The 27,641-nt window shown below is 55.4% G+C and overlaps 1 protein-coding gene and 1 long non-coding RNA gene across 3 annotated transcripts; both read right to left on the reverse strand.

Moving 5' to 3' along the window:
- Positions 1 to 388: 388 nt before the first annotated feature.
- Positions 389 to 14,325, reverse strand: TMEM179 (transmembrane protein 179). Of its 2 annotated transcripts, XM_032406025.1 has the most exons (5): positions 14,126 to 14,325; positions 10,981 to 11,223; positions 5,222 to 5,359; positions 4,636 to 4,714; positions 389 to 2,912 (listed from the first exon to the last, which is right to left on the reverse strand). In XM_032406025.1, the coding sequence occupies exons 2-5, from the start codon at positions 11,148 to 11,150 to the stop codon at positions 2,733 to 2,735; spliced, it is 567 nt and encodes a 188-aa protein (XP_032261916.1). In that variant the 5' UTR covers positions 11,151 to 11,223; positions 14,126 to 14,325; the 3' UTR covers positions 389 to 2,732. The 2 variants fall into 2 exon arrangements, with proteins under 2 accessions (XP_032261916.1, XP_032261915.1); XM_032406024.1 differs by lacking the exon at positions 14,126 to 14,325 and having other exon boundaries at positions 10,981 to 11,351.
- Positions 14,326 to 14,390: 65 nt separating this feature from the next.
- Positions 14,391 to 25,946, reverse strand: LOC116633333. Its single transcript, XR_004299638.1, has 4 exons — positions 25,804 to 25,946; positions 22,840 to 22,913; positions 22,669 to 22,716; positions 14,391 to 15,475 (listed from the first exon to the last, which is right to left on the reverse strand). It is a non-coding gene; the product is annotated as an uncharacterized LOC116633333 (long non-coding RNA).
- Between the last annotated feature and the right edge of the window lie 1,695 nt (positions 25,947 to 27,641).

The following is a 27,641-nucleotide window of genomic DNA, read 5'->3' on the forward strand; positions in this document are numbered from 1 at the left end:
GTGCCGGTCCCGTCTGGGGGAAGCCCTGCCACCAGGGCTCTCAGCCAAGGGCCGGCCGGTCTCTGCAAAGACACCCGGCTCTGGAGGGTCCGCAGACCATGAGCCATGGCTTCGGGGAAGACGCTGCTCGGCAGGTGCGCCACGACCCGGAGACGTCAGTCCTCACACCTGGGGGTGCCGTGGCGAGAACGGAGCCTCCCGGAACAGGCGCGCATGAGGGGCACAGCCACGGGAAGGCCCAGCCCTAATCCCGGCCAGTTTCTGAAGCTACAGGGATGAACACGGGCAGGTTTCTAAATCTTAGCCGCAGACAAAACCCAGGAGCCAGGAAGCCGAAGACAGAGGAGGGCAGGGCGGGGACAGGCGGCCCAGCGACCACACCCAAGGCTCAGGACCTCTGTGTTTATTTTGACTTTGAGAAATAGATACACTTAAGTGGAAGAATCATCACTTCCAATTTCGTCAGAAGTAGAATGAAAACAAAGACGCATTATCCAACAGCAGCTGGGAGAAGCAAGGCACCAGGGCAGAAGAGATCCTGTGGTCCCGTCTCAGGAAGCCTGGGGCCGGCCCCCTGCCCTTCCAGCCCGCCCCGGGGCGCCCCCGCCCCCCGCCCCCTGCAGGGCACACAGCGTGGTCCCACTACCCTCTCCCGGGAAGCCCCCGGGGAACAGACGTCTGGAGGTGCCTCCGGTCTGAGACAGGTCCGTGCCAGGGACGAGCCCCGCTCTGCAGGTGACCCTCAGAGGTGCATGCGGACGCACGTCTCTGCCAGCCTGAGCGAGGGGCGCCCCACACCAGCTCCCAGTAACCCACGAGGGGCAGCTGCGAAGGGCACACCCAAGCCTGCCGTGGACCCTCAGGCTCCAGAAGTCCACGCCTGACCCTGCTCGTCCTTCCCGGGGCCTGGCTGGTTGCTGCCAACAGACCGGAACTCTCCGGGGCCGGAGAGGGTCCCCACAGCCTGTGCGCGAGCGCCCGGTGAGAGCAGATCTGCTGGGCGCCTCAGTTCTGCCAACACAACTCCCCCAGGGACCGGCCAGCCGCGCTGCCTGGCGTCCTCGGCCAGGCCCTGGGGCCAGAGCGCCTCTGCAATGCCGGGGCCCTCATCCCCCTGGCCCTGATCTCCCCCACTGACAGGCGCCCCTGAGCAGGATCTGTACAGGTGACCTGCGGGCCCCCCTCCCTGGCCCAGGCTCCCTGCCCTACTCGGCACCTCGATCCAGACCCAGATCCACGGCCTCTGGAGACCCTGTGCCCCCCACATGGGAGACCAAACCGGCCTCTGGCAGCACAAGGCATGGACATGGGGAGCCGGGTCTCTCCTTCCCTGGAGGGTCAGCCCAGGAAACAGGAATGGCTCACTGAGCCCGGGGGAAGGGGCATCCCACTCCTGGGCAGGACTCAGGGGACTGTGTGCTGTTGCAGAAGCTGGGGAGCCCTGTGAGGAGGGGCATCCCCAGCCAAGCAGCCCCAGTTGCTCATCACTGAGCTCTAGGGTCCCATTTCCACCCCCAACTCCTCTTCCTGCCTCCGTGTGGATGGGGTCGTGTCCTCGGGGGCCTCGGTGCTTTGGACGCCATCAGATGGGAAGGCAGCCCCTCCACTGAGGTGCCAGGGGTCCTGGGGACGTCCCAGTGGGTGAAGGTACCAAGGAGCTGCTGTGTCCTCCCCCGCTCTGATCTCTGCTCACACCTCCCAGTGCACACTCACACACAAATATGCACACTCACGCGCGCTTACCCACATTCTCGTGCACATGCATGTTCACACTCACACTTGTGCACACGCGTGCTCACACACAGCTCGCTCACACACCCTCCCCATGCAGACTTCCACGTGTGTGCACACACTCATATCACACACACACGTGCAGACACCTGCAGCGGCACCTGCCCCATCCCTCCCTCCGTAGGAGGTAGGGCGCCCCCAGCCCATGTCCCCACCTCCCCACACTGTGCCCCTCCAGGCAGGGCCATGCGGGGCTCCCCCAGCCAGTCCTGGGGCACCAGGCGCCAGCTCCCAGCTCTGACACCACAGCCACTTGCCAGGACGCCCGCACAGCCACCACCTGACTGCGGGCAACACCACTGGCCCTGCGCTTTGGATGCTGAGACCCGCCTGGCCACCGGGGGCCACAGAGCCGGACACAGGGAACTCAGCCCTGCGGCAGGGGTGGGGGAAGCGCGGGGCCAGAAGACGGGCCACACAGGGCAGGGCAGCTCCTTCCTGCCGTCGGCCCCCTGCTCCCAGGCCCCACACACTGCTCAGGAGCAAGGGACAAGAGTGACGAGTGGCCATCCTGGGTTGGGGTCACTCTGGGGACACGGGCTGCTGCCACAGGATCGGGCACAGTATCACACCTGGGCAAGCAGGTGGAGACAGCATCCAGCCGAGGCAGGACCTGCAAGCCCTATGGCCAGAGGCGTCCAAGAGGGTGGACCCCCCCACACCCAAGCTCGCCCGGCCAGTGCCCCTGGGACAGGCGTGTTGCGTGTGCATGAGGCCCGGAGGGGGTCCCGCAGTCTCTGTGTGTCCCTGTCTGAGGGCTGGCGCCCACCCTAGTCAACTGCCACACTCAAGGTGGGAATGGGGTGCTTGGGTGAGCGGGGTCACTCACGTCACACAGTGCCGAAGGGAAACATGCAAGGCGAGGGGCAGGCGGGGCCAGGCAGAGTCCCTAGCCGCTCCCCTGGGTCGGGCCGTGAGCACCGGGCGGGGTGGGGGGCGTCCTAGATGACGGCGCTCTTCTCCTCCTGGAAGGAGGCCCGGGGGCTCGGCCTGGCCAGGAGCAGCTCCTTCTCGTGGACCAGGTTGTCCAGCAGGTCCTCCTGGCGGTAGTTGTGGTAGACTTTCAGGAAAGCCAGGATGGTGATGGCCAACCAGGCTAGCCACGAGGCCCAGAGGCCAAACTACACAGAGGGCAGAGGCGAGGTCAGGAGGCCAGCCAGACCCACCATCCACCGCCCAGTGCACCCACCCACCTGCCCCCGGGAAAGGTGGGACCCACTTCGGGGACAGGTCAGGGGCTAGCTACGGGGCCCACCATGGGGCCCGCCTTGCCTCCTTCGTCACACAACCATCCCTTCCTGGTATGTGTCGGCCAGGCCTCTGAACCCCAAGCTGGGCAATGCTTTCGGGGACTCTGACCACCCTCACCCCCAGGCAGCCAGACCCGCCCAGCTCCACGGAGAGCCCGTCTATAACACAGCCTCCTCCAGCCACTGGAACAAACTGACCTTTAGCTGCCGTTACCAAACAGCTGAAGGAGAAACAATTTAATCAGAACCAGGCCCGAGCCACATTAAACAGATTCTCATTGGGGGTTATTTATCACCAGACTCAGCTCACACCTTTCTAATCTAATTGGTGCAAATTAGGGCTGAAGCATTTTCCACTGAATTTTCGTGAAGCTGTCTCTGGCAGTTTCAGCTCATCTCGGCAAAGAACCTTCAGACCCACTGGATGTCCAGCCCCTAGAGGGCTCCTCTCCGTCGGAAGAGTCCTCAGACCAGTCACTGGCCAATGTGAGCCCTGAGAGGTGGGCCTGGGGTCCAGAAATGGACCTGGATGCCAGCAAGCCCTGCTCAGTGCTGGAAGGAGCCAGTCCCACCTGGGCACCCCTCACCAGTGACATCTGCCTAGACACAGATGCAGATTTTGGGAAACAGCCCTTACTGACCACTAACAAATCCTAACACGCCTGCATCCCAGCAAACGGGGTCCCCAGAGATGCACCTGGAGGGCAGGGAACGAAGCTCACACAAGGGCAGGGCAGGGAGAGGAGCTGTCCCCCCAAAGCAGTTGGGGGTGGGCTCCTCCAAATTCACAGGCTGGATCCCCCCACACCCTCCCTCAGACACCGCATCAGTTTCCCCTGGCCAGGGAATAACCGCCAGCCCTCCAGCATTTACCAGAGCGTGCCCACTTGGTGCCAGGAGTCCAAGCTCCCTGCCTTGGCTGCAGACCCAGGATCAGATGCCTAGTGTCCTTTCCACCTGGGACAGAGCCACTCCCTCAGCCCCTGGACCTCACGTCTGTAGTTAGCTCACCTGTCCCCTCCTCCTAGGATGCCCCGTGCCTCACCCCTCTCCACATCCACCTGCAAGAGCCCCCACTAAGTCTCCGAAACCCAGGAATACCACTCACTCAGCTGTATCTCCTCTGCCTGGCACCATCCTCAACCTCCCCTGGATGAGGGCTTTGGGAGGCAGGCTGTGCACTCAGTGAACGTTCAGCAGTGAACGGACCCCTCCCCAACAATGCATGCTTCCCGGTCTACCTGGCAGCCCCTCCCACCAGAAGAGCCCTCCTACCTGGACAGCTCCCTTCCTACCAGAACAGCCCTGCCTACCGGGGCAGCGCCTCCTACCTGGCAGCTCCCCCGACCAGAACGACCACGCCTACCTGGGCAGCCCCACCTACTGGCAGCCCCTCCCACCAGAACAACCACGCCTACCTGGGCAGCCCCACCTACTGGCAGCCCCTCCCACCAGAACAACCACGCCTACCTGGGCAGCCCCGCCTGCTGGCAGCCCCTCCCACCAGAATGACCACGCCTACCTGGGCAGCCCCGCCTACCTGGCAGCGCCCCTCCTACCAGAACAGCCCCGCCTATCTAGCCCCTCTGCCTACCTGGGCGATGGCAAACTGGTCATAGAAGGCAGAGTTGTCCACGCTCAGCTCCAAATTGATGTCCTGGAGCTCTTCACAGCTGAAACAGCAAGACACAGGGTGGCAGGTGACGCTGGGACACGGAGCACAGGGAGTGACACGCAGCACCCCCAAAGGGTGAGGCAGCTCTTCGGGCCCCAAAGCCCTCATCCCCGACCCCCTCCAATCAAAAGCTTCTGCTCGCGCTCCTCCCCATCCCTATCGCGGTCTTCCAAACCCTCCAGGAGCCGACTCAGCTCAGTACTCCGCAGCCCACCTCCAAAGCAGCACAGGGTGGGATCTCCCGGGCCTTGCCGTGCGGTCATATCAGGCCTCCAGGACCCAGAGCACACTGGGCCTCTGTCCCCCAGCCCGGATCCAGGGCCCTACTCCCAGGTGAAGCGGGCCCTGACGTCAGGGGGGCAGGTCCAGGGGAAGGCGCTGGTCAGGTGTGCACAGGTGGGAGCCCCAGGCAGGATGAGCAAAACCTCGGGCTGGGCTCGGAATGGAATTCATGCCCCAGGACGTCGCCGGGGGGCAGCGGGGGTGGGGCGGGGCGCAGGCCCACCTGTGGGGCACAGTGCCCTTCTCCGTGATGGCGTCACACCACATGGTGAAGCCCACGCTCACGATGGTGCTGGCGATGAAGACGAGGAAGACCACGGAGGCGCTGACCAGGAGGTTCAGGAAGGCGTAGAGGAAGGAGCTTCGGCAAAGGACAAAAGAGGACGGTCACCGTGCGCACCGCTGGGGTGTTGGTGCCAGGAGACAGCGGGGGCTGGGCCCGGCTGGGGCGAGGGGGCCATGCAGGGCCGCCAGGGCCACTTTTGCCTCCCTCACTGCCCCTCACCCCGAAGTCCCATCCCAGCCTCCCGGAGGCCTGGAGGGAGAACGCTTGTCAGCCCGGCCTTACAGAGGGGAGGCAGAGCCGAGATCTGACCCCAGGGGTGCTGGCTTCCAGCGCATCCACGCTCTTCCCGGGCCATTCCCCCACTCAGCTGCCCTGGGGCCCTGTGCCCTCATGGTCATCAACACCACTGGCCTGGACCTGCATCAGGGGCTTGCGGAGTCACCCCGCTCGCATCTCTCCACTGAAGCCTAAAAGGCCCAGCTGTGACGGGGGGGGGGGGGGGGGGGGGGGGGGGGGGGGCACAGGAGGCAGGGCCACGAGGACGGAGCTCGCTCCGGGTCCGCACAGACATGGCCCCACTGGGGGCTCCTCCATCCTCCGCCCGAGGGGCCGGCCCAAGGAGACCATGGCAGTGACCCCTCTCCTGGGCTCCTGGCTGGGCTCAACCAGTGCGGACCCGGCAGGGGACTGGCAGTGGAAATTCTCCTTCCAGGCCCCTGCTGGGGATGCCCCTGGTCGGCTGTCCCTCTACCAAAGGTCAGCAGCCCCTCCAGGCGGCCGCTTCCACCCAAGCCTCCCCTACGTGGTCCCCGTGACCAGAGGAGGTGACAGGGCCGTTGCAGGGCCCACACCTGGCCCACATCCTCGTCTCTGCCAATCGCCCTCCTCGGGTTATCCTCACTTGGGTGAGCCATCCGTTTCCAGTGGGGATCCTGATGGCAAAATCCACCTGGCCCTGGGCACTCTGAATCAGAGGTCAGGGCCTACAGTCATAAAGAGGGGTACGTGATGGCCCACCCCACCTCCGAGGTTGTCACCAGACAGAGCAGGCTGTCAGATCCGGCCCGCCTCTTTCCCAGCTGCGTGACCTTCAGCAAGTTGCCCTCTGGGCCTCAATTTCTCCCTCTGTAAATTGGGGAGCAGGAGTCCCCCCACAGGGTCATTGTGGAAACTGAGGGAACTTATGTGGGCAAGGGACAGACAGCAATAACCGCAGGGGTGCTGCTCCCTCCCCAGGACAGGCCTCCACCCATCGCTGGAACCCTGACCTGCTGGGCCGGAGCTGTGTGCCTGCATGGGGCTGGGCCTGTGGCCACAGGAGATGGAAGCATGGGTGGGGGCAGGAAGCGTGGGGGCAGGGTCAGCAACCAGATACCTGGAGACTGGGCCTGGGGGCCAGCTGTGCCCCCTGCAATCAGCGTGGGGCTAGGCAGTGTACAGGGGAGTCCACTCCCTGGAGCTAATGCTCTAAGGGAAGCAGAGGTTACCCAGAGCCTACACCCCGACTTTGGATGTCCCCCACTCCAGCCGAGGAGAACGGGGTGGTCCCAGGGGGACCAGGACGGAGCTTCCACAGGCAAAGCGAAGAAGCTGCCTGCCCTCAGCACAGAAGGCCAGATCACCGGGACAGTGGCTCCCTGGGTGCCCTCCACCTGCCAACACCGCTGTCCCACCAGGCACCCTGCCCGGCAGGTGCCCAGCATCCTGGACGAGCAGCTGCTGCCCCCAGGAGGCCCTCCTGGAGGGAGGAAGGATGCCCAGGGTGCAGAGGACATGCAGACCGGGCAACCACCACCCTCAACTCCTGCCCCCTCTCATGGGAGCGGGCGGCATGCCCCACGTTCTGTACTTAATTCTAGAGAGGCACACCAGCGGCTTGCTGTTCCCTGTGTGGCCAGAAGCCCCCTCGGGGAACCCCCTGAGACACACGCCCCCCACCCCCATCCCGACACCTGCCCCTCCCGCCCTCAGCGGGGTTTACAACACAACCTCCCATAGCCAGAAGACCCGACTGTCTGCAGGCTCCAGTTGCATCCTATTACACAGGCAAGATTTGGGGTTCTCCTCCCATGACAGGAATATGGCGTCCCCATCCCATCCCCCCAACAGCCTCCTCCTATTCCCCAAGTCCATTTCTGGTCCGTTTCTGTGGAACCTGCCTGGGCTTCACAGTGTTTTGAAGAATTGGGAGCGTTCAGAGCCTCACTGGGCCCGGACCCCAGAGTCCCCAATGCCAACCCCCTCCCCGCTCCCCAAAGACCCACAGGGCAGCGGCCAAACAACCAGGAAGGCCGGCACACACAGGGTTAACTCCATCCTTCTCGCTGCCTCTCAGGGTGCCGGCCTGGATGTGCCGTCTCCATGGTGACCGCTATCCCGGGAAGCCCTGGGAGCGATTTGTAGGCTGCGGGACACGTGTGGGCAGACAGATGGGTTGTTTTGACCCGGCGCTGCCCGACCGTCAATCACAAACCGCGACCACATGCACACTCCAAGGGCTCAGCACACTCAGGCCTGTGACCCACCCTCAGGTCGCCCATGCGCCCCCAGCCGGAAGCACCCCAGGAAGCCACAGGTGCCACCAAGTCACACACCCATTCCTTTCGCCCTGTCCACGGCTGGGCACAAGCTGTCTGGGCCCCCACTTTGCCCAGGGACACACCCTGGAGGGAGCTAGAACCACAGACAGGGTCTGACCCAGGCGCTGGGGACCCAGCCGGGAGCCCGTCACACAGACCAAAGGGTCGGGCTCTGCCCGCGCTCTTGGCCGGGCTCCTGGCTGGTCTCTGCAGCCGGACTCAAGAGAATTAGTGGGTAGGGCCCTCTAGAACTCCAAGTCGGACAGCATGTCCCTGATGGGCTGGACACCCTGAGGGCCCTCGCCGTCCCTCAAGCTCGCTCTAACAGTCCTTCTGAGCCTCCTGTTGGTCCCGAGCCCCCACTGACCCATCACTTGCTTGCCTGCTCCACGAGGCCTGCCCAGCTGCTGAGCTGGGGGGGGGGGGGGCGGTCGGCGGGGGGGGGCTGTGAGGCAGCAGACCCCACATGCAGGCATTTTTCTGTCTTCATTCGACAAACACTAATTTGTGACTCCCAAGCTCAGCCCTGAGCACGCAGAGAGAAATGAGGTGCACGCCTGCCTTGGGTTCATCCAGCCCAGGGTCCCCTCAGATGGTGGGTCACCCCAGATATCCAGGGGAGCTCTGGCCCAGTCCTACCACCAGACCAAGATGAAGGGTCGGCACCTTGACAGATGGCACAGCTGGCTGGCTGCCGAGGGCACCTTGTCCCGATAAGACAACTGGCTTTGGGGTGTTCAGGGTCTAGCAGGTGAGGACCAGGAAGCAGCTCTCTGGGTAGGGCCCGGCCTCCGTGGCTCAGCGATGCGGGATCCCGGAGCCCCAAGAGACCCCTAGAGACTGGGAGCAGAGCAGTGAGAGCTGAGAGGCCCAGAGCCTTCGAGAAAGGAGTCCTGGTCATTTCGCACAAATTGGGCAGCAAATCTGGGGAGCTCAGCAATAGTGGTTTCTGTCCTCTCATCTTAAGGCTGTAAGATGTGGTCTCTTGAGACTTGTCTTATAGGGACAAGGTGGAATGATGGGCATGAGCTGATGGCCAAACCATGGCTCCCGCACGGCCTATGCCCACTGCCCTCAGCTTCCCAGACCAAAGGGACCTCAGCTACCCTATGCTGCTGACTCCCTCCTTTTCCTCAGACCTTGTCTCATATTTGGAGATGCTTCCCTGCCCCAATCTGCACAGAGACACTGACCAGACTTAACAATGTGCATGCAACGTGAGGACATCTCAAACACCTCCTGGGGACACCAGCCATCGTTGTGGGAAGGAGGAGGTCTGTGGCAGGGCAGGATGGCCCCCTGACCAGCCTGGGCTCACCGTAGGCTGAGCCCCAGCCCCACAGCACCTGGAGGCCCCCAGGCTGACACGCGGCTTCCTGCAGACTCTCAATCCAGAACCTTGGTGTAGTGTGCTGAACTGTGCCCATGACAACACGTGTCCGAGGCTGCACCCCAGGACAGAGTGACAAAGCCCCAAGCCAAGGAATGTCAAGGGTTGCAGGCAGCTACCAGGAGCAAGCCTAGAAAGGATTCTCCCTCCCAAGGGAACCTACCCTGCCAACACCTTCATCTCCAACTTCTGGCCTCCAGGACTGTGGCAGAATAAATTGTTTGTGGCGCTTTGTGAGAGAAGCCCCGGAAACTCATACACGTGCATTGCTGGACTTCACCCCCTCTGGGTGTTTCAGTCCCCACGCTGGGCTGTTCCGGTCCTCTTCACCCTGCCACCCCTGTTAATCCCCTCTGTCCATGCCCAAGCCAAGCTGAGGGCTCTCAGGGGTCCCCACCTGACCCTCCAACCCACTGAGACCTCAGAGCTTATCTCTCAGGTCCCCAAAAGAAGAGAAAAGCCCCCTAAAAAATACCAACAAATAATGGATGGGGGCATGGGTGGGGCGGGGTTTGGGAGAAGGCCGGATTTCCCCTGTGGATGTGAGGCCAGCAAGGGCCAGGAGCGGCTTTGTCACTCTTACCACAGTCTCTGTCTTCACGCGGCCTCTCCTCTCTCCGTTTCTTCCCCTCTTATAAAGACACCAGTCATTGGATTTAGGGCCCACCCTAAATCCAGGATGACCTCATCCTGAGATCTTTAGCTGAATGACACCTGCAAAGACCCCATCCCCAGTTAAGGTCACACACACCTGTCCTGGGGTGCAGCCTCGGACACGTGTTGTCGTGGGCACAGTTCAGCACACTACACCAAGGTTCTGGATTGAGAGTCTGCAGGAAGCCACGTGTCAGCCTGGGGGGCCTCCAGGTGCTGTGGGGCTGGGGTTCAGCCTAGGGTGAGCCCAGGCTGGTCAGGGGGCCATCCTGCCCTGCCACAGGCCCCCTCCTTCCCACAGAAGGTCCCAGGGGTAAAGGCGCATGGAAGGCTACAAGCTGAGGACCCCGGGTGAACCACATCCCTCTCTCACAGAATTGTGCCAGGGTGGGGAAAGGTGAAGAGGAACACAGAGACCAGGAGGCAGGGAGGCCTCGTGGACATGCTGCTCCCTGTCTTGCATTCCCAGCCAAGCCCGTGGGCCTAGAGAGGTACCCTCTGGCCTTTGCCCCACCATCATCATCCTTCCCAGGAGGATGGGAGTGGGGATGAGGAGAGGACTCCCCAGTTTGCCCTGTCAGCCACCTGCCTGGCCTGATCCCTCCCCTGCACCTGGAGGAGGGCGGGGGGGGGGGGGGGGGGGGGGCAGACCCGCTAGGGGCTGTCCGCAGCACTGATGCCTGAGCCTGGGCCAGCAAGCCAGGGAGGGCCCAGGTCCGCTCAGAGATGACAATGCAATATTTGAATCCCAGGGGCGGGGGTGGTAAATGCCCAAAGCGGGAGGTGATGCGCACTTGGGGTGGAAAGTACTGGCCTTGTACAGAGCGCGGGAGACCCTCATGGTCCGCGGGTTCTGCGTAGACAAAGGGCAGTTTGCATGGAGGCGGTGAGCACCAAGGGTTGATATTTTGGGGCCTCTGAGCTCCCCCCCACCCCCACCCCGGGAAGAGGGTGGGACTCATGCTCCTCCTTTGGGGAGGATGGCCTGGGGCGCTGCGGGCTCGGAAGGGACGCCGTGCCCGGCCTGAGGGCTGCGTCTGATGGGGCAGGGCGGCCGCCAGGCCCCCACTTACCCCTCGTGTCCCTTGCAGAGGAAGAAGAGCGTGCGCCAGGCGTGCGCGGCGGCGAGCAGCAGCGAGAGCAGGCTGGCGAGCAGGCTGAAGCGGCAGGCGGCCGGCGGGCCCCACTCCTGCACCGTGAAGCGCTCGCGCTCCTGCACCGTCAGGTTGGCGCTCAGCCACATGCCCTCGGTGAAGAGCAGGCAGCGGCCGCGGAAGTCGTGGCCGTTCTCGGACAGCGGCACCACCACCACGAAGCTGAAGAGGAAGGCCAGGAAGTAGCAGACGCACTGCGCGAAGAGGAAATTGTTGAGCGCCATGGCTGGCCCGGACGCGCCGAGGAAGCGGCCGGCGGAGGCCGCGGGGCCGGGCAGGCGGCGCGGGGCGCGGGGCGCTGGGCGCGGGCCGAGCAGGGCCGCGCGGGAGGCTGCGCAGTGGCGGCGCCGGCGGGTCCTGCGCGCCCCGCCCGGGACGCGTGCGCAGCGGCCGAGCGCGGGCGGCGCCTGCGGTCAGCACCGCGGACAGCTCCCGGAGGGCGGGCCGGGCCGAGCCGCCGGCCGCGGGGGGCCGCGCGGGGTGTGCGCTGGGGAAGGGATGCACCCATGGAGGCGCGGAATGGAGACGCAAGCGGGAACGGGAGTGCGGCTAGGTCGGCGCACGGAGAGCCGACTCTGCCATTAACGGTACCAGGAGCGACCCGTGGAGCTCCACCTAGCCTGCCTCTGTCCCCAGCCCCCATGAGCCTGAAGGAAAGGAGGCTGAGAGGTCCAGGAGGGACGTGTCCAGGAGGCCCACGGTGCTGGGCGGGAGTGAGGTTGCAGTCCAGGCTGGAATGATTATTTTGCGGGGCTCTGGAGTGCGAGGCGTTGGGGAGAAAAGACAGAGAGCGGAGGAGTTGGGGTCAACGGGAAGGCGGAGGTCATCTGAGGAGAGATGGGGGTGGGCGCAGGGAGGAGGGAGCAGTCTGAGCTGTTTGCGCTTCTCCCCAGCACCGCACCCTCAGAGGGGACATCTGTTACACTGCCTGACACAAGTAGGGCCCTGAGTTGATATTTGTAAGATAAATAATGGATGCCCCGAGCACCTCATTAAGACAGCCTTTGCTGAGATGGAATCTGCTGGTGCATTAATTAATAGAATTAATGCCTTGTCTAGTTCCCTTAAAGACTAAGTCACGTTTGGTCCAATTCCCAGTGAGGAAACTCTAGCATTGCTCCTTCTAAAAGAAATTGCCAACTGGTTTAAATTTACATCAGCATTTTTGTTGCAAGCACTAAAAAACCTTCAAGCCAAAGTAATACATGCCTTTTTTTTAAGTCAAGCAGTATAGATATAAATTAAGTAAAAAGATAAAGTGTCCTTCTCATTCCCCCCACACCACCCTGCCACACTATCAGGGGTAACCACATTTCTAGACATTTTGCTAAGCGCCTAAACACACACGCACACACACACACAATTTACACAAATGCTTCCTACTATACATACCATCCTGCAGGTTGATTCTTGTATTCAACAATACATCATGGATGTTATTCCCTGCCTGCACATTCAGATCTATTTTATTCTGCTTAATAACCGCATAACGCTCCATAATAATGATGATTCCACCATTGCTTAACGATTCCTCTTTGAATGGATGTTTAATTCTTCAATATTTGCTATTTCAAATACTGTCGAGTGAATATCCTTATGCATATATGCTTGTGCACTTGTGCAGGTATTTCTTATAAAGGAAATTCTTAGAAGAGGAATTGCTACGTCATAGGTTGATGCACATGCTAAGTGTTGACAAAATTTGCCAAACTGGTCTCTAAACATGTTGCACAAATTCACTCTCATATCCATGTCACAGACACCTTCTCCAAAACTGAGAAATATCCATTGTTTTAAAATTCCATCAGTCTTGCATGGAAAACAGCATCCCATTGATTGTAAACTTGGATTCTCCTTATCATGAGCTTGAACATCCTTTCTTATGCTTGCTGCCATTCGTAATAAGTCTCCTGTAAGTTGCACCTTCAGTTTGTAGTCACTTCAAAGCACACACTGAAGACCACCCATGGGTCTGTGACAGCAACCCTTTTCTTAGATAATTCACTTGGAGTTTCTGCTACTATTGGGACCCCTAATTCAACTAAAGGAAGCCCACTTAGGAAATTCAGCATCTACACACCCATACACATCCTTGGGCAAGAGTGGACATCCCATCCATCCATTATCCAGTGGGTTGATGAGTTTGAACATATCTGGAGGTGTTAGACTTGAGGGTTTTGCCAAAACTAAAAAGACCATGCCAATGAAGAAGGAAGTGGCTAACAGGAAAACTATAGAATAAGCTGGAAAGATTATTAAATTTCTACCATCTTAAAAGGCACAAGACCCTGGTATTTTTAAAGATGAGTTCTATTTAACCTTCAAAAGTCAGGGAATTCCCTTTCTATTGAAATAATTCTGATCTATTAAAAAAAATACAGAAAACTCCAAAATTCATCTTTTAAAAGTCAGCATTACATTAATGCTAAAGCCTCACTAGAAGAGTAAGGCAAAAAAAGTGGCAAGAAATTTTAAAATATTGGCATGTTGAATACAATTCAATGTAGAGGATAATCAAAAACATGAACTAGTAGCATTTATTACAAAAGCAAGAAGAGCTGAGCTTTATGAAATCTATCAACAATTTGTTACACCAACAAATAAAGGAGAAAAACCCAAAGTGTTTTTGTCAAGAGATACCTAAAAGGCATTTCATACAACTGAATGGCCATTCATTCAAAAAAAAAAAAAAAAAAACTGTGTAAGACAAGAAAAAAATTACCTAGATATGATAAAGACCACTTCAAAAATCTGCACCTATTCAGATCAGGAAAAGAGATGAGAATTCTCACTATTACAGCTATTACTGACAATTTGTGTGGCAATTCTACCTAATGAAACAAGTCAAGAAATTAAAATATGAGGCATATCTGTGGAAACAAAGAGGCAAAATTATCTTTATTGGAGGATAATATCATACACTTAGAACACTCAAGACACTACAAAAAACATTACAATTTGCAATTTTGTGCAATGACTAGATATAAGATAAACACACAAAACTCAATGCCCTTTCTGTGGTCTCTTAGGTCAAGTTCTCTGGGAAATAGACTCTGAAATTTACCTGCAGCAGCACACGTGGTGAAGCCAGACACAGAACCAGGTGCGGGGAGAAGCTTCACAGAGGCCTCAGCCACCACCATGGGGAGCTCTGAGAGTCGGTCACTTGGAGATGTCCCAAGCTGAGGCGTGGAGACCACGTCTATTCTCCCACATTTTCCAGCCAAGGGATGCGGCCCTGGGGAGGATGGATGATCTTGGGTGAGGCAGCTTCCTTCGGCAGAGGGCAATTTCTAGAGAGAGACGTGGTTATGGGCAGAGAGCACGCAACACTTCCGGCAGCTGGAGGAGCAAGTGCCTCTGTCCCGAATGGGATGTGAGCAACCCACCACAGCACCCACCATGGCCCTGGAGCAGCCCAGGTCCACCTGCAGCAGACAGGAAGTCCCCCCAGTTTGGGAACAGCTTCTCTGAAGCTCTATTCTTTAGGAAGGTTTCCTCTCATCTCTGCCTTCGGGGCCAGAATCAGAGATGGGCTCTACTTTGTCCCGCAAACCTCTCCCTTGTGAGAGTTCTCAGGTTGAGTGCAGCAGAATCCTGCTCCTGCAGCGTACTTCTGGCTGTGACTGTTCCTGATCTAGGTAGACCATTTCTCTGTGCTGGTGGATTGCTGCTGGGTAGGCATGACCTTATGCTGTCATGGGTCAGAGAGAATCCAGCTCCTGCTGGTCAGTTCTGGCTGTGGGGTCAGCTAATGTCCCTAGTCAGGCCCTCTGCCTCCACCAGAGCCCAGCAGCAAGCCAGGAGCAGTTGCATACGTGGTATTCGATTCTCCTCTATAGACGGCAGGGCCTTGCTCCAGAACCTTAGTGTCTACACTGTGATGATCCTATTGGGCTTTATCATAAACTCCACATAGCATCTTTCCCACCATAAACGCCTCTAGTACCACAGGAATAAGATCTGCCCATGTGTATGTCCCAAGGGCTGTTGGTACCATACTTAGCATTTCCACAGGTCTTTTCCTGCTCTGGGACCCAATCAAAGATGGCAGCCTTCTGTGTCACTTAGTACACGTGTGTCACTCAGGAGGCTCACCTGTGGGATAAGTGAGCCTCAGAACCCCAAGAGGCCTCCAAGGATTCTACTTCTTCCTTCTTGGTGGTGGCAGGTGCAGAAAGCAGTAATCTGTTCTTTCCTTCATAGACGATGTCCCAGCACGCTATAGACCACCCAACTCCTAAACAGAAGCTGCTGTGGGGGGCTCCTCAGTCCTGCAGAGCTCACGCACCTTAACGAGGCCTCCAACATACTTGCCACTTCTTGTTCCTTCAAATCAGATTAGCATGATGTCACCGATACAGTGGGCCCGTATGACAGTATGAAGTGTATCCAGATGGTTCGGTCCTCTGAGCTACATTATGACAGAGGACAAGAGAGTTAACACAGCCCTGGGGCGAGACTGAGCGAACACTGTTGTTCCTCCCACAGGAATGCAAACCGTTTCTGGTGGGGTGGAAAAGGACATTTGCCAGATCGACGGCTGAATGTCGTGTCCTGGAGGGACAGGACACATTATCCTGCTTTGCAAAGACAGCAGATCTAGAAAGGAGGCTGCGGCTCAGATTTCTACTTGCTTGTGTTCGTGGGGGCTCAGGGTCACCCTGTAGAATGCGTCCAGGCCCCGCAGGCTCCAGGCTGGTGACTCAGATGGCGATGGTGGGGACCACCTTCTACACCCTCTAGGTCTTCAAAGTGGTTCTCATCTCTGCTACTTCCTCCAGGGTTGGAGACTGGTTTGGGTTAACTCTCTTGGTGGGTGCGGGGGTCACTTCCAGAGGTTTTGACTGCCCTTTCCCTCCACGAAAACAAAGTACAGATTCATCCAACTGCATGTACACATTTCGCACTATTTATACCTTCAAAAACCCAGTAAATGACAGCAGGTGACCCACTGTGAGCCCAGAACTCTGGTTATGACCTGGGAATCTACTATAGCAAGGAGGCCAAGATGACCCTGTGCCCCCTGGGTATTAATTTCGACTCAAATCCTGTGCCAAACCATCCTTGAAATGTGCGGGTATCTCCCCTTCCCCCATGAAGGGGCCTGAGCAGAGGGCTGGGATCCTGCCAGGGAAGCACAGGGGCTCAGCACCCAAACATGCACCCCAGTGTGGCGTGTGGACAACCCTTCCCTGTCCTTCAGCCAGTGGGTTCTGGTCTGTAACCTGGCTCCGGTCTGGAAAAGGGACCTTCCCAGCAAGGGATCATGACATCATATGGGCAGAGGGGCTGCCCTCGGGCTCGTCCACTACTCACTTCCTTTGATGCTCTGGAGTGTGGAGTGGACAAGACAGCCGTCTGTCCCCTGGGGACACCAAGCCCATCACCCATCTCATACAGGTGCGTGTTCTTTAGGTCCCGCACGTCCCCCAGGGCACACTCACTCCCCTCTCAGCAGCAGCTTGCCTGTGACTTAACGTGTCATTGGTCCCATTGCCAGTAGGGGAGTGTGGCAGACCCCTTCCCAGAGGCTGGGTTCTCTTGCAAGGCAGGGACCCCTGCATCACCTTCAATCAAGATGCTAAGGATTGAACCCAAAAAAGATATGTTGTAGTCCTAACCCTGGGCACCTCAAAAGGTGACCTCATTTGGAGTTAGGGATGGTCTTTACAGAGGTGATCAAGTCAAAATGAGGTCATGAGGGTGGGTCCTAACCAAACACAACTTGTGTCCTTATCAAAGGGAGGGATTGCAGACAGACCCACATGAGGAAAGCATACCTTGTGAAGACAGGTGGAGGTCACCAAACACTCAGCAAAGCTCCAGAACCTACAAGATCCTGCAACAGAATCTCCCTCGCAGGCTCAGAAGGAACCAGCCCTGCCCACACCTTAACCTCAGACGTCCAGCCTCCAGAAGCAGGAGCAAGTAAACGTCTGTTGTTTAAGCCCCCCAGTGTGGGGGTTTTGTTTGGGCAGCCGCAGGACACTGATCCCCAAGGGAGCACCTGCTTTTAGCCCGGAGCGGGGGGTTGTGGGGTGAGAGTGGGCCACTTCCGTGGCCCCAGGGGTCACAAGGACCTAGGGGCTGTAATTTCTGAGCCTGCACCCGGGTCTGGATCCCTGGGAAGCAGTCTGAGCCTGGCCCACACGGGGAGGGCTACTGGGAGGGGCGCTGTGACCAGTAGCTGGGAAAGGAAAGTAGGAAAGCCAGATGGGGCAGAGGGTCAACGTGCAGTCTCGGGGCTGGCCTCCGCTGGCCCTGTGGGCCTCGGACCTTCACAGCCACGTGCTGACCAGTCACAGAAGCAACTACCCTGGGACAGGCGCTTGACCTCAGCAAGAAGCCTGGGAAGAGGGCAGCGCTCCATGGCTGCTGGGGGAACGGGTGTTTCCCCTCTGAAGCAGAGCTGCTACAGAACAGAACGCTGGCGGGTGGACTTGCCAAGGTCGAGAGCCCCATCTCCTCCAGAGCTCAGCTGCTCTCAAAATCAAGGCCTGGGTCTGGACCCGGCTATTTCTGCCCTCCATTCATAGGCTGTCAAGGAGGCCCTCTGCCTGTCACACCTGGCCTTAAACCGGAGGTGAGTCCTGCTCTGCGTGCATGTCTTTCTCCAGCAGCACCTGCCCCCGTGCGGGCATCTGATCCCACACTTCGGCACTTACTGCCTTCCCTCCACCTGTCAAGCTCCCAAGATGGGGCACCAACCAGTACATTTCCTTCCCCTGGTGCCCCACCCCAGGTGAGGTATCCCTGATGTGGCCAGAGCTGTCACCTCTCCACCAGCCACCAAGATGGGGGACACTGCCGACCAGCCCCCCCGTGGTTGGTCCCGGCAGAATCCTGTGTTAGCATCTGCTTCCTGAGACCACCCCCAGGTCGAGTTCCTGGGAAACAGACCCTGGGCTTTGAGCTCTGTGGGCAGGAGGATTTGGAAGGCAGGGGGAGGGTCCTCTTGGGAACAATACCCATGAAGTGACCAAGAGCAACAGGACTGGGCCAAAGGAAAAACCAACCAACAACTGCCAAACAAAGGGTGGGCTGCTGAGAGAGTGGATGGATGGAGGATGGCTGGGAGGATGGGGAGATACATGGATGAAATAAGGAACTGATGCATCAGTAGTGTGGTTTGACAAATGGATCAGAGGGTGGGTGGATCAGATGATGGATAGATGGGTGAATGGATGGATGATGGGTGAATCGATGGATGATGGATGCATGGATGCTTGGATGGATGCATGGATGGATGCATGGGTTCATGGATGAATGGATGCATGGGTGGATGGATCCATGGATGGATGGGTTCTTGGATGGATGGATGGTTGGATGATGGATGGATGGATCGATGATTGGATGGATGGATGGATGGGTGGATGATGGGTGAATGGATGGATGATGGGTGAATGGATGGATGCATGGATGCATGGATGCTTGGACAGATGCATGGATGGATGGATGGCTTCATGGATGAGTGGATGCATGGATGGATGGATGCATGGATGGATGGGTTCATGGATGGATGGATGGATCGATCAATCGATGATTGGATGGATGGATGGATGGATGGATGGATGGAGGGATGGATAGATGGATGGATGGATGGATGGCAGGTGGATGGAAGAATGGCAGGGAGGATGAAGGATGAACAATGTATTGAAAGAGCAGTAGTGCTGGATGGGTGGATGAATATGTGAATAGGCAGGTGGATGAATACCTGGGTGGAGAGATTGGAGATAAAGAATGAGTAAAAAAATTTTGCAGCCACACTTTGATTCTGGTGAGCTCTCACAGAATGATAGTCATGGATTTTTGAGTTTGCTATTCTGGGGTGTGGGCTTCAACACTGCCAGCTCAGAAACACGTTATTTATGGGCCCACCATCAGTGGACCCAGTAACCACACTATAACCAGATTCAGATGGCTGACATAGCAAGCCAGAGTGTCAATGTACTGATATACCCAGACAGGCGACCGTCGGCAGGATGAGAACACCAGGCATCCATCCGCAAAGTGCGTTGGCTCCCTGTCAGCAATCCCAGTGGGAAGGGGTCTTCAGATGGCATCTTGCAGAGCATGGACTCAGATGGAGACTGAGATCACTGGCATGATCGTGGGCTCCGGCTAAGGGAGCTGATACCTGCATCTCCCAGTAGTATCCACCTGCCCAGGTGACTGGAAGCACGTGAGCCCCAAATGGGGATGTGGGGGACCCTCCCTCTCCCTCGACCATGCCAGGAAGGGCACAGCCAACACAAACCTCTGGGTCTGTTTCTGTGGCTCCATGGCACCCTTAGGATAACACTTCACTTCTCTGGGCTTGTTCTTTTTCTAGCTTCTTCAGTTAAAAATCGTAGTCTATCAACTTTCAGTTTTAATAAATGACTTACATCAGTCCATTTTCCTCTTGGTAACACTTTTATAGTCCATTCTCTTCTTTGGTTTCTGGGAGCATCTCCTGCCATGACTATGGATTTATGCATTTCCCTTTGCTTCACACTCGACTCCATTTGACGACCCTCCAATATTCTTTACGAGCTGTTCTATCTGCCAAGTGGAATACCTCCCTTTGCCCCTTTTAAATATTTTGCCTTTAACTTTATTTTGTATGATATAAATATGACGAGGACTGCTGACTTTGTGTTAGCATTTTTGACATTTTCTTCCGTGTTTTACGCTTTAGCATCCTAGTTTACGTTAAGCATGTTTTTCGTAAGCAATATTTTCATTAGAACTTATTTCTGTTCAGTCAGAAAGTCTATCTTTTGACACATTTGCCTAACCCATTGGCACATACTACTATTCCTGGTAAAATAAAATCTTACTCTCTATTTTCTATTTTGTTTGCTTTTCCCATTTTCCACCTTATTTTAGAGAAAAGGTTTATCTTATTCCATCCTTTGCTTAGCTGGCTTTGAAATATTTACATCCCATTTCCAGTCTGCTCTTGATTGCCTACCGATCCACCAAACACAGACTAAAGCTCTACTTTTGCTGACAGCGTCGAGCATCAGGCAGGATCCTGGTGTCCTTCCAACAAGACGATCCCGTAAGTTACTTTCTTCCAATCCTAGAACGTCCCCCGAGCCCCCACATTGCCCCCACCCCAGGTTGTAGCTCCAGGCTGTGAACCATTTTTCACCATCGATACCTGTGTTGCCACTCGGGTTCCTGCATTTCCTTACCTGTGTAATGCGAGGAGCTGCGCCTGACCCCCAGCACTGCTGTGAGGATGACGGAGGTGGCCCCCCACACCGCACTCAGCAGGTCACAGTGATGACAACTGTCACCCCCAGCTCCTGGGCTCCCTGTCTTCCTCCTGGGGAACGTCTCCCAGTGAATCTTTCAGGGTCGGTGGACCATAGCAGCTAAAGGTCTTCATTTTCCTCATTCACACATCAATAACGGGTTGTCCAAGGATGTCACCCCTGAACTGGGAAGATCCCGCTGTCCTCATGTGTCACCCCCGACACGGAGAAGTCAGGAGTCAGTCTGGCCCTTGTTCCTTTTCAACAACCTGGGCATCCCCTAGCCACCCATCCAACCTTGGAAGCCCTTGGGATTTTCTCTGTATGGGGGATGATCCACGTTGTGCTCTGCTGGGTCAGGGAGCGAGTCTGGGGTTTGCTAGGTTGTATGCATCCTGTTGGCACCTGGCAGGGCCCACGCCTGCGTTTAGCTCTGGAAAAGTCCGTAAAGCCTGCTTGGACCGTTGCCCCTGCTTTCCCCTTATGGTCTTCTCCTGCGATCCCAGCACAGGGGTACAGGGACTCGGGGTCCTCACACCTCCGCTGTCCCGTGTGCACTCCCAGCTCACTCCCCTCCCCCCTGCCACGGCATGTCCATTCTCCATGAGCCCATCTGTGGAGACACGTTTGGTCTGTTCTTCGTGTTTTGTTTATTTCTAGACCTCTCCTTGTTTCTCTGAAATGCCTGGCTGTCTCACTCCACTCACAGATGCCAGTTCCATCCATTGGGTCCCTCCTGCAGGATCCTTCGGTTCTGATTTACTTTCTCTTCTTGGAGCCTCACATCTCTCACGGTGGGGACTTTCCTGGAAACTGGGTAACGCCTGGCTGTGACCCAGCTTTGCAGGGACTCTTCCCTGGGGAGGGCACCTGCTGTATTTGTTTGCCATGACCCTTGGGGGTGACAAGGACCCCTCTTTGACCAAACCTCAGTCAGCCTCATCCTTGGCCAGCTGAGTCCAGTTTTACCAAAGAATCCAGCTAAGCCAGCTTCTCAAGAATCCCCCACCTTCCATGGACAATCAGGGCCTCTTTCTCCTGGTAATGCTCCTCTCATCCGCTCCCCCTGCCCGCCTGGCGACAAGGGCGCACCTGTCACTGTCTGACGCAGAGTCAAGCCTGCTCTCTCCCTACTGCAATAGTCTTCGATAAAGTCTTCCTTGCCGTTTTTAATAGAGTCCAAGGCAAAGATTTTTTCTTTTACAAGGGGAAGGCTAAGGCTTTGGCTAAGACTTAACGTCATTGGGTCTTCCTCTGTAAGAGCAGGGGCGCAGGCCAGGCCCGGCTGGCGTTCTCTGCCACAGGCCGAGCACAGAGGCCCCACATTCCCCCAGAGCCTCTGGATGCCAGGATGTGCCCCGTCTCTTTGAATGAAGACCCCACAGTTGGTGATCCTGGTTCAGGCAGATCCATCCTCACTGCAGCCTGACCCAAGACCGGGGGGGTCCCCATCACTGCACAGGTGCACTGATTTAAGAAGTCAAGAGGACAGTCTGCACAGGTATGGGGTAGGCCTTCAGGGGGGGTGTGGATGCTCCAGTATAGTTAGAAGGAGCGGATGTTCTCCGGGAGAGGCAGGGGCAGCGTGGTGTGGGGAGGCAGCCCCACGTGGCCCGTGCTGTGGGAGCTCTGTGTCCTCTCTGTGCCCCGAGTGCCCCACACCCCAGGGAGAGCTCTCTTCCCAACCCCGGGGTCAGATGACCCCGCTCACTATCCCTACCCGCCCCCACAGAAGGAACGCAGAAGCAGTCTCCAACTGGGGACCATCTGGCTTGGGGTGGGTGGGGAGGGATGAGGGCAGGGGATGCAAGTTTGGAGAACTGCTGCCTTTAATTTGGCACTTCCTTTTTAAAATGAAAAATTTTATTATTTCAGGAAACCAAGAGAAGAACCAAAAATAAAAAATTATCATGCCCTACTATTAAAAGGCCAGTTGCAAGGCATCAAATTGGTGCACATAGGCAGAGAAATCGTTCCTAAAAAAAAGTGCAAATTGCTACTTGGCTGCATGTAAATGAACCGTTAATTGCTTTTTGCAAACAATATTTATGCAAATGGCCCCACATTCTGCAAAGCTGCACAGATGACGCGTTCACGTTTACATTTGTCATCACCCTCCTTTTATCCGAAGAACCGCGGGTGCTGTGAGGGCAGCCCCCACCGCAACACTCAGACTTTCTTCCTCCGCGTCCCTGCAGGCCCCGTGCCTAGGAAGGGAGCCAAGTGTCCCCGGGTCCCGCCTTCCACTCCAAAGGCCCTGTTCTCAAATCCCAAATGCACATAAAGGCCTCACCGCCCCCCTGCACTCAAAGTTTGTAACGCCTCCTCCATCAGCAAACTCCATAGACAGCCTACAAACCTGGGGAAAGTCCGACGTGTCCCGATTCTTCTAACATGGAAAGACTTTCTGGGAATCAGCAAGAGAATGGCCCGCAGTCAGTAGAGGAAAATTTACAAGCAAGATGAATAATCACAGAAAATAAAATGGACTGATTCTTCAGCGTGTGAGAAAGACCTTAACATCACTCACCATCACACAGACTTCTGGGTGCCAGAGTGGACGGGAGCCACCTGGCCCTGCGTCCCCCATGTGGCCGCCGGACTCTGAGAGGAAAAAGAAGAACAAGTAAAACCACAGGAAAGCCATTCTCTCGGCGTGATCAGAACACAGGGAATGCCCAACTTCAAAACCACGGTAAGTGAAGCAGGAAAAGAAAAAAGGGGGGAAATCCCAGTGGGTGGCTTCTCACATTCTTTGCAGACAGTAAGAGCAACCCAGGAATAATCACTAATCACGGGAAAGAGGGAAGACGAAGCCTCGGGGAGGGCGTGGGCTGGGCACGGGCTGGGCACGGGGAGGGCGCGGGCTGGGCGCGTGGTGCTGCACAGTGCGGAGAGCAGGACCGCTGCCCCCCTGTTGCCCGCGCCCGCAGCGTCCTGGGACATCGGAGCACTAACCCAGCACGTGGGGCTTCAAAGCACCTGCGACATAACCTGGAGTCTTTGAAAGGTGAAGCTTCCGGAGAAGCGAAGAGCAAGAAAGAAGGCCAATGTGCCCTTCAGGGTTCAGGTGGCAGAGGCAAAAAGGAGTAAAAAGGGGAAGTTTCAGGTCCTGTTAGAACACAAGGAACCACAAGTTTGGAGGACTTGCAGTCCCTCCCTCTCCCGCCACCAGAACATAAATCCACTGAAGAAACCAGACCCGGTTGTACTGATGGGAGAGGGGCCGTGGAACCACGGGTCCTGTAAGCCACCCAGATCCACAGAAGGAACGGGAGGAAATTACATCTCTTCTAAGTCACCACAAAAACCAGAATGTGAAAATCAACACACCTGATAAGCCCCTTCCTCGACAACGGCAACAACAACAACAAAAACGAGGCTTTAACGACCTTGAGCCTCTGCTCCAAACCAAATTCCATATCCTCCCAGAAGCGGCTGAGGTCTGAAGACCCATCCACAGAGGAAGGGAACAGTCCTGTCTGCCATGCAGACTGATTTCAAGATGCCCAAGAAGGAACAGACTTAAAGTTTAAAGGAGGGGCGCCTAGAGGGCTCAGTCGGTTGAGTGTCTGACTCTGGATTTCAGCTCAGGTCACGATCTCAGGGTGGTGAGATCAACCCCACGTCGGGCTCTGTGCTCAGCGGGGAGTCTGCTGGAGATTCTCTCTCCCTCACCCCTCCCCCCCACTCGCTCTCGTGCTCTCTCTAAAATAAATAAATAAATAGCCTTAAAGCAAAGCGGGAAAGCAACCAAGAGAATGAAAAATGAGACAATGAAGGAAGTAAAGAGAGCCAGAGAGAGAGAATGGAGAGCACAGAAGGGACGTGCCCAACAGGAGCCCCTGGAGATGGAGAGCCGAACCACCACCAGGGACGACGTCTAAAACTATAACCCAGAAATGAAAGACGCAAGTCCACATCTTGAACACCCATCCCTGTGGCCCTCTGCAGTGGTTACCCTGAAATGATGAATGCTGAGACATCGCCCGAGGAATCTCTTGTGTTTCCAAGATAAAGCAAACACAACCTACATGAGCAAAGGAACTAGCCTGGCAGACTTTTCGAAAACAACAGCAAAGCAAAGCAACCGTGCGGCAACAAAGAGGGAAGATGCCGTAGAAAACAGGCAGAGATGGGAGAAAGTCTGGTGGAGGATTTTCTATGTCTGCAGAGGAAGTGTTTGTGTTCCTACAACACTGTGGCTGACGAGCCTTGGAGCCCAAGACGGTGAAGGACCCAGGACAGGACAGGGGATCCCAAATCTGTCTCCCGCTGCTGTGTGTTCCGACTCCAGAATGGGATAAAACCAGAGCCAGTGCTTCACATCCCAGAGGGCTGCAAGCCAGAGCCTTCTGTTCTCTTCCCAGAGAGAAAGTGTTTGCCCTAGAAGGACCTCCCCTGGCCAGGTGGGGTGGGGTCCGGACAGCATATGAGCCCCAAGACCACTCCAGCAACACAAAACTCCCGTTTCACAGGATTTCACACCACAGTGCCCACATGGACACAGGTCATAGGGACTCACACGGAGGCCTTCTGTGAATAAATCACAGGCGGATCCTCCTCTAATCCAGAAATCTTGCACTCGCTTTCAGGATAAAGTAAATTAGCAGGGGCGAGAATGTTCGGGAATCCAACCACAGCGTCCTCCAAGTGCCCAGGCTACAGCCAACAGTTCCAAACATACAAGAACTCGGGAAATGCTGCACCATAAACCTTTCCTGAGGAATCTACCAGAAGATCAACTTCATCCATCTGAAAAAGTGATAGGGGAAGACTTTAGGAAAAGGATGAATGTGGGGAGAAGGGCAGAAACTAACCTACTAATGTTCGAGCTGTGACAAGGCAGGAACGGGGGCACGTCAGAAACAGAGAAGAGGGATAGGCAGCCAGCGGGAGTTGGTTACCATTAAAAACCGGCAAACCAACAGTGAAATGTTAAATAAGAAAACAGGAAGAAAAAAAAAAAAAAAAAACAGAAACAGGAGCATTTAAAAAGTACAAGAACAGAGGGACTCATTAGAACAAAAATACAAATCTTTTAAGAAAAACAACAAAAACAAAAGAGCAAAAAACACACATCACACAGCAAATATTACAATACGCATGTAATTATAAAGTAGTACACCAAACACATAAGTCATATTAATAAATGTTAACAGGCTTGACTCGTCTATTAAAAGAAAAGGATTTCCATTTGGCTCACAAGCAACACCCAGCTATATGCTGTAAACAAGAGACACGTGCAAAATGAAGTGAGTCCAAAAGCTACAGTTAGTGGGACTGATTAAACTAAAGGCATGTTGGCATATAGAAGGTGCCAGAAAGGGGGCGGAGGTCCAGACAGCAGTCAAAGTAGAACTGAAGACAAAAAACACTAAACATGACAAAGAAGGATTTTTTTATGCAAAAGGCACAATTCCCAACAAAAATAAAAAGTTATGCAACAAATAACACAATAACCACCTTTATGAGATGAAAACTCAGGACTTACAAGGAGTCATGGAAGCACGCTGATCACCGGAGACTGTCCCCCAGAGCAGGACAGACCAAGTGAACAAGAAGGAACGTGTCAGCACAGGTCTTCCAAAGGCAGCAGGAAATAGAGTCAGGACCACAGGAGGTTTATCGCGGGACACCTGTCCAGGGTAAAGATGGGGACACAGGATCGGTCAGGAAGAGCCTCAGACTGGGAGATGCACGTCAGACAGTCTTCACCAGCCCGAGGGGGGTTTCAAAGCCTGCATAGCAGGAGCCCCACGTGGGGCAAAGCTGGCCAAGTGCCAGTACCTCCCTCCCACCAGCCCCTTCACTGCTCTTGTCGGAGATGCCCAGGAGCAAGGTGGCCTTGGTGCAAACGTGACAGGTCCTGAAGGTGCTGCAGCCGGAGGGCATCAGCCACCTGCTCTCCTCACAGCTGAGCTACAGGTTCTTCCTGGAGGGGAGCTTTGAGTGACACGTAAGGATATAGAAGAGCTACACGCACGACCAGTAGACAGAGCTTGTGGGTGTAGCTAGTATTTGCACACACACAGCCTGGAGGATCCCAGATGCACCTTCTCAAGCATTCATGGAGCATTCCCAAAAATAGATCATAGATTAAATCACTAAAAATTAGTAAGCTCCATAAAGTAGAAATATTACAATCAACACTCTGTGATCACCATACAATAAAACTAGAAATTATTGACAAAATGAAAAATTTTGGAAAAAAACATTTTTTAATCTGTAAAAGAATTTTTGGGTGAAAGTGGAAATGCACGCTGAAATTACTTTAAAAAAAATAATGACAGTGAAGATACATAATATTGGCTCCATGGGATATACTTAAAGCAGTGATCAAAGGAAAATTCAGAACTGTGAACACTTTTATCAATAAACATGAAAGAATGAGAAAAGCAATAAAATTCCCAGCTTATGCAATTAGAAATAGGACCATGGAAACCAAAAGAAAGCTCAAGGAATGAAATAATAAAGATAAAAGTAGAAATTAATGAGGTAGAGGAACAGAAAAGCACTCGACCTAATTAATAAATCAAAAGCCTAATTTTTTTTAATTAACAAAATGGGCAAACTGCTAACTAACCTGATCATGAAAAAGCAAAAGCTCAAATACACAAAATAAGAAATGACAAGAGAAAGCAACTATTGGAGAAGAAGATAGCTTAAAGTCATGGGACTAGTTTGCAGACATCTCGGCAAATAAATCTGAAAACACTGATGTTACAGGTTAAATTGTGTCTGTCCCCTGTCCAAAAAGGGATATGTTGAGGTCCTAACCTCCAGTGCCTCAGAATATGATCTTATTGGGAAACGGAGTTGTTGTCAGTGCAATTGGTTAAGCTGAGGTCCCTCAACTCACTTTAACTCCTTGGCGAGAGTGAGCCCCTAATCTGACTGGGGTTCTGGTAAGAAGAGGGGAATTTGAGGCACGCACACATAGAGGGAAGATGCCATGAGAAAACAGGCAGAGATGGGAGTGATGCATCCACAAGCCAAGGAATGCCAAAGGTCACCAGCAACATTAGAAGCTAGGAAGAGGCGAGGGGCGGAGCAAGCTGGCGGAGGAGCAGGAGACCTGGATTTCGTCTCGTCCCAGGAATTCAGCTGGATAGGGATCAAACCATTCTGAACACCTACGAACTCAACAGGAGATCGAAGAAAAGAAGAGCAACAACTCTCTGAACAGAAAAGCGACCACTTTCTGGAAGGTAGGACGTGCGAAGAAGTGAATCCGAGGCGATATTCGGGAGGATAGACGGCGGGGGAGGGGCCTCCGACGGCCGCTTCTGGCAAGTGATAGAGCCACGGAGCACAAAATCGGAACTTTTA

This window comes from Phoca vitulina, unplaced genomic scaffold, assembly GCF_004348235.1.
Source record: "Phoca vitulina isolate PV1807 unplaced genomic scaffold, GSC_HSeal_1.0 scaffold7, whole genome shotgun sequence".
Taxonomy (NCBI): domain Eukaryota; kingdom Metazoa; phylum Chordata; class Mammalia; order Carnivora; family Phocidae; genus Phoca; species Phoca vitulina.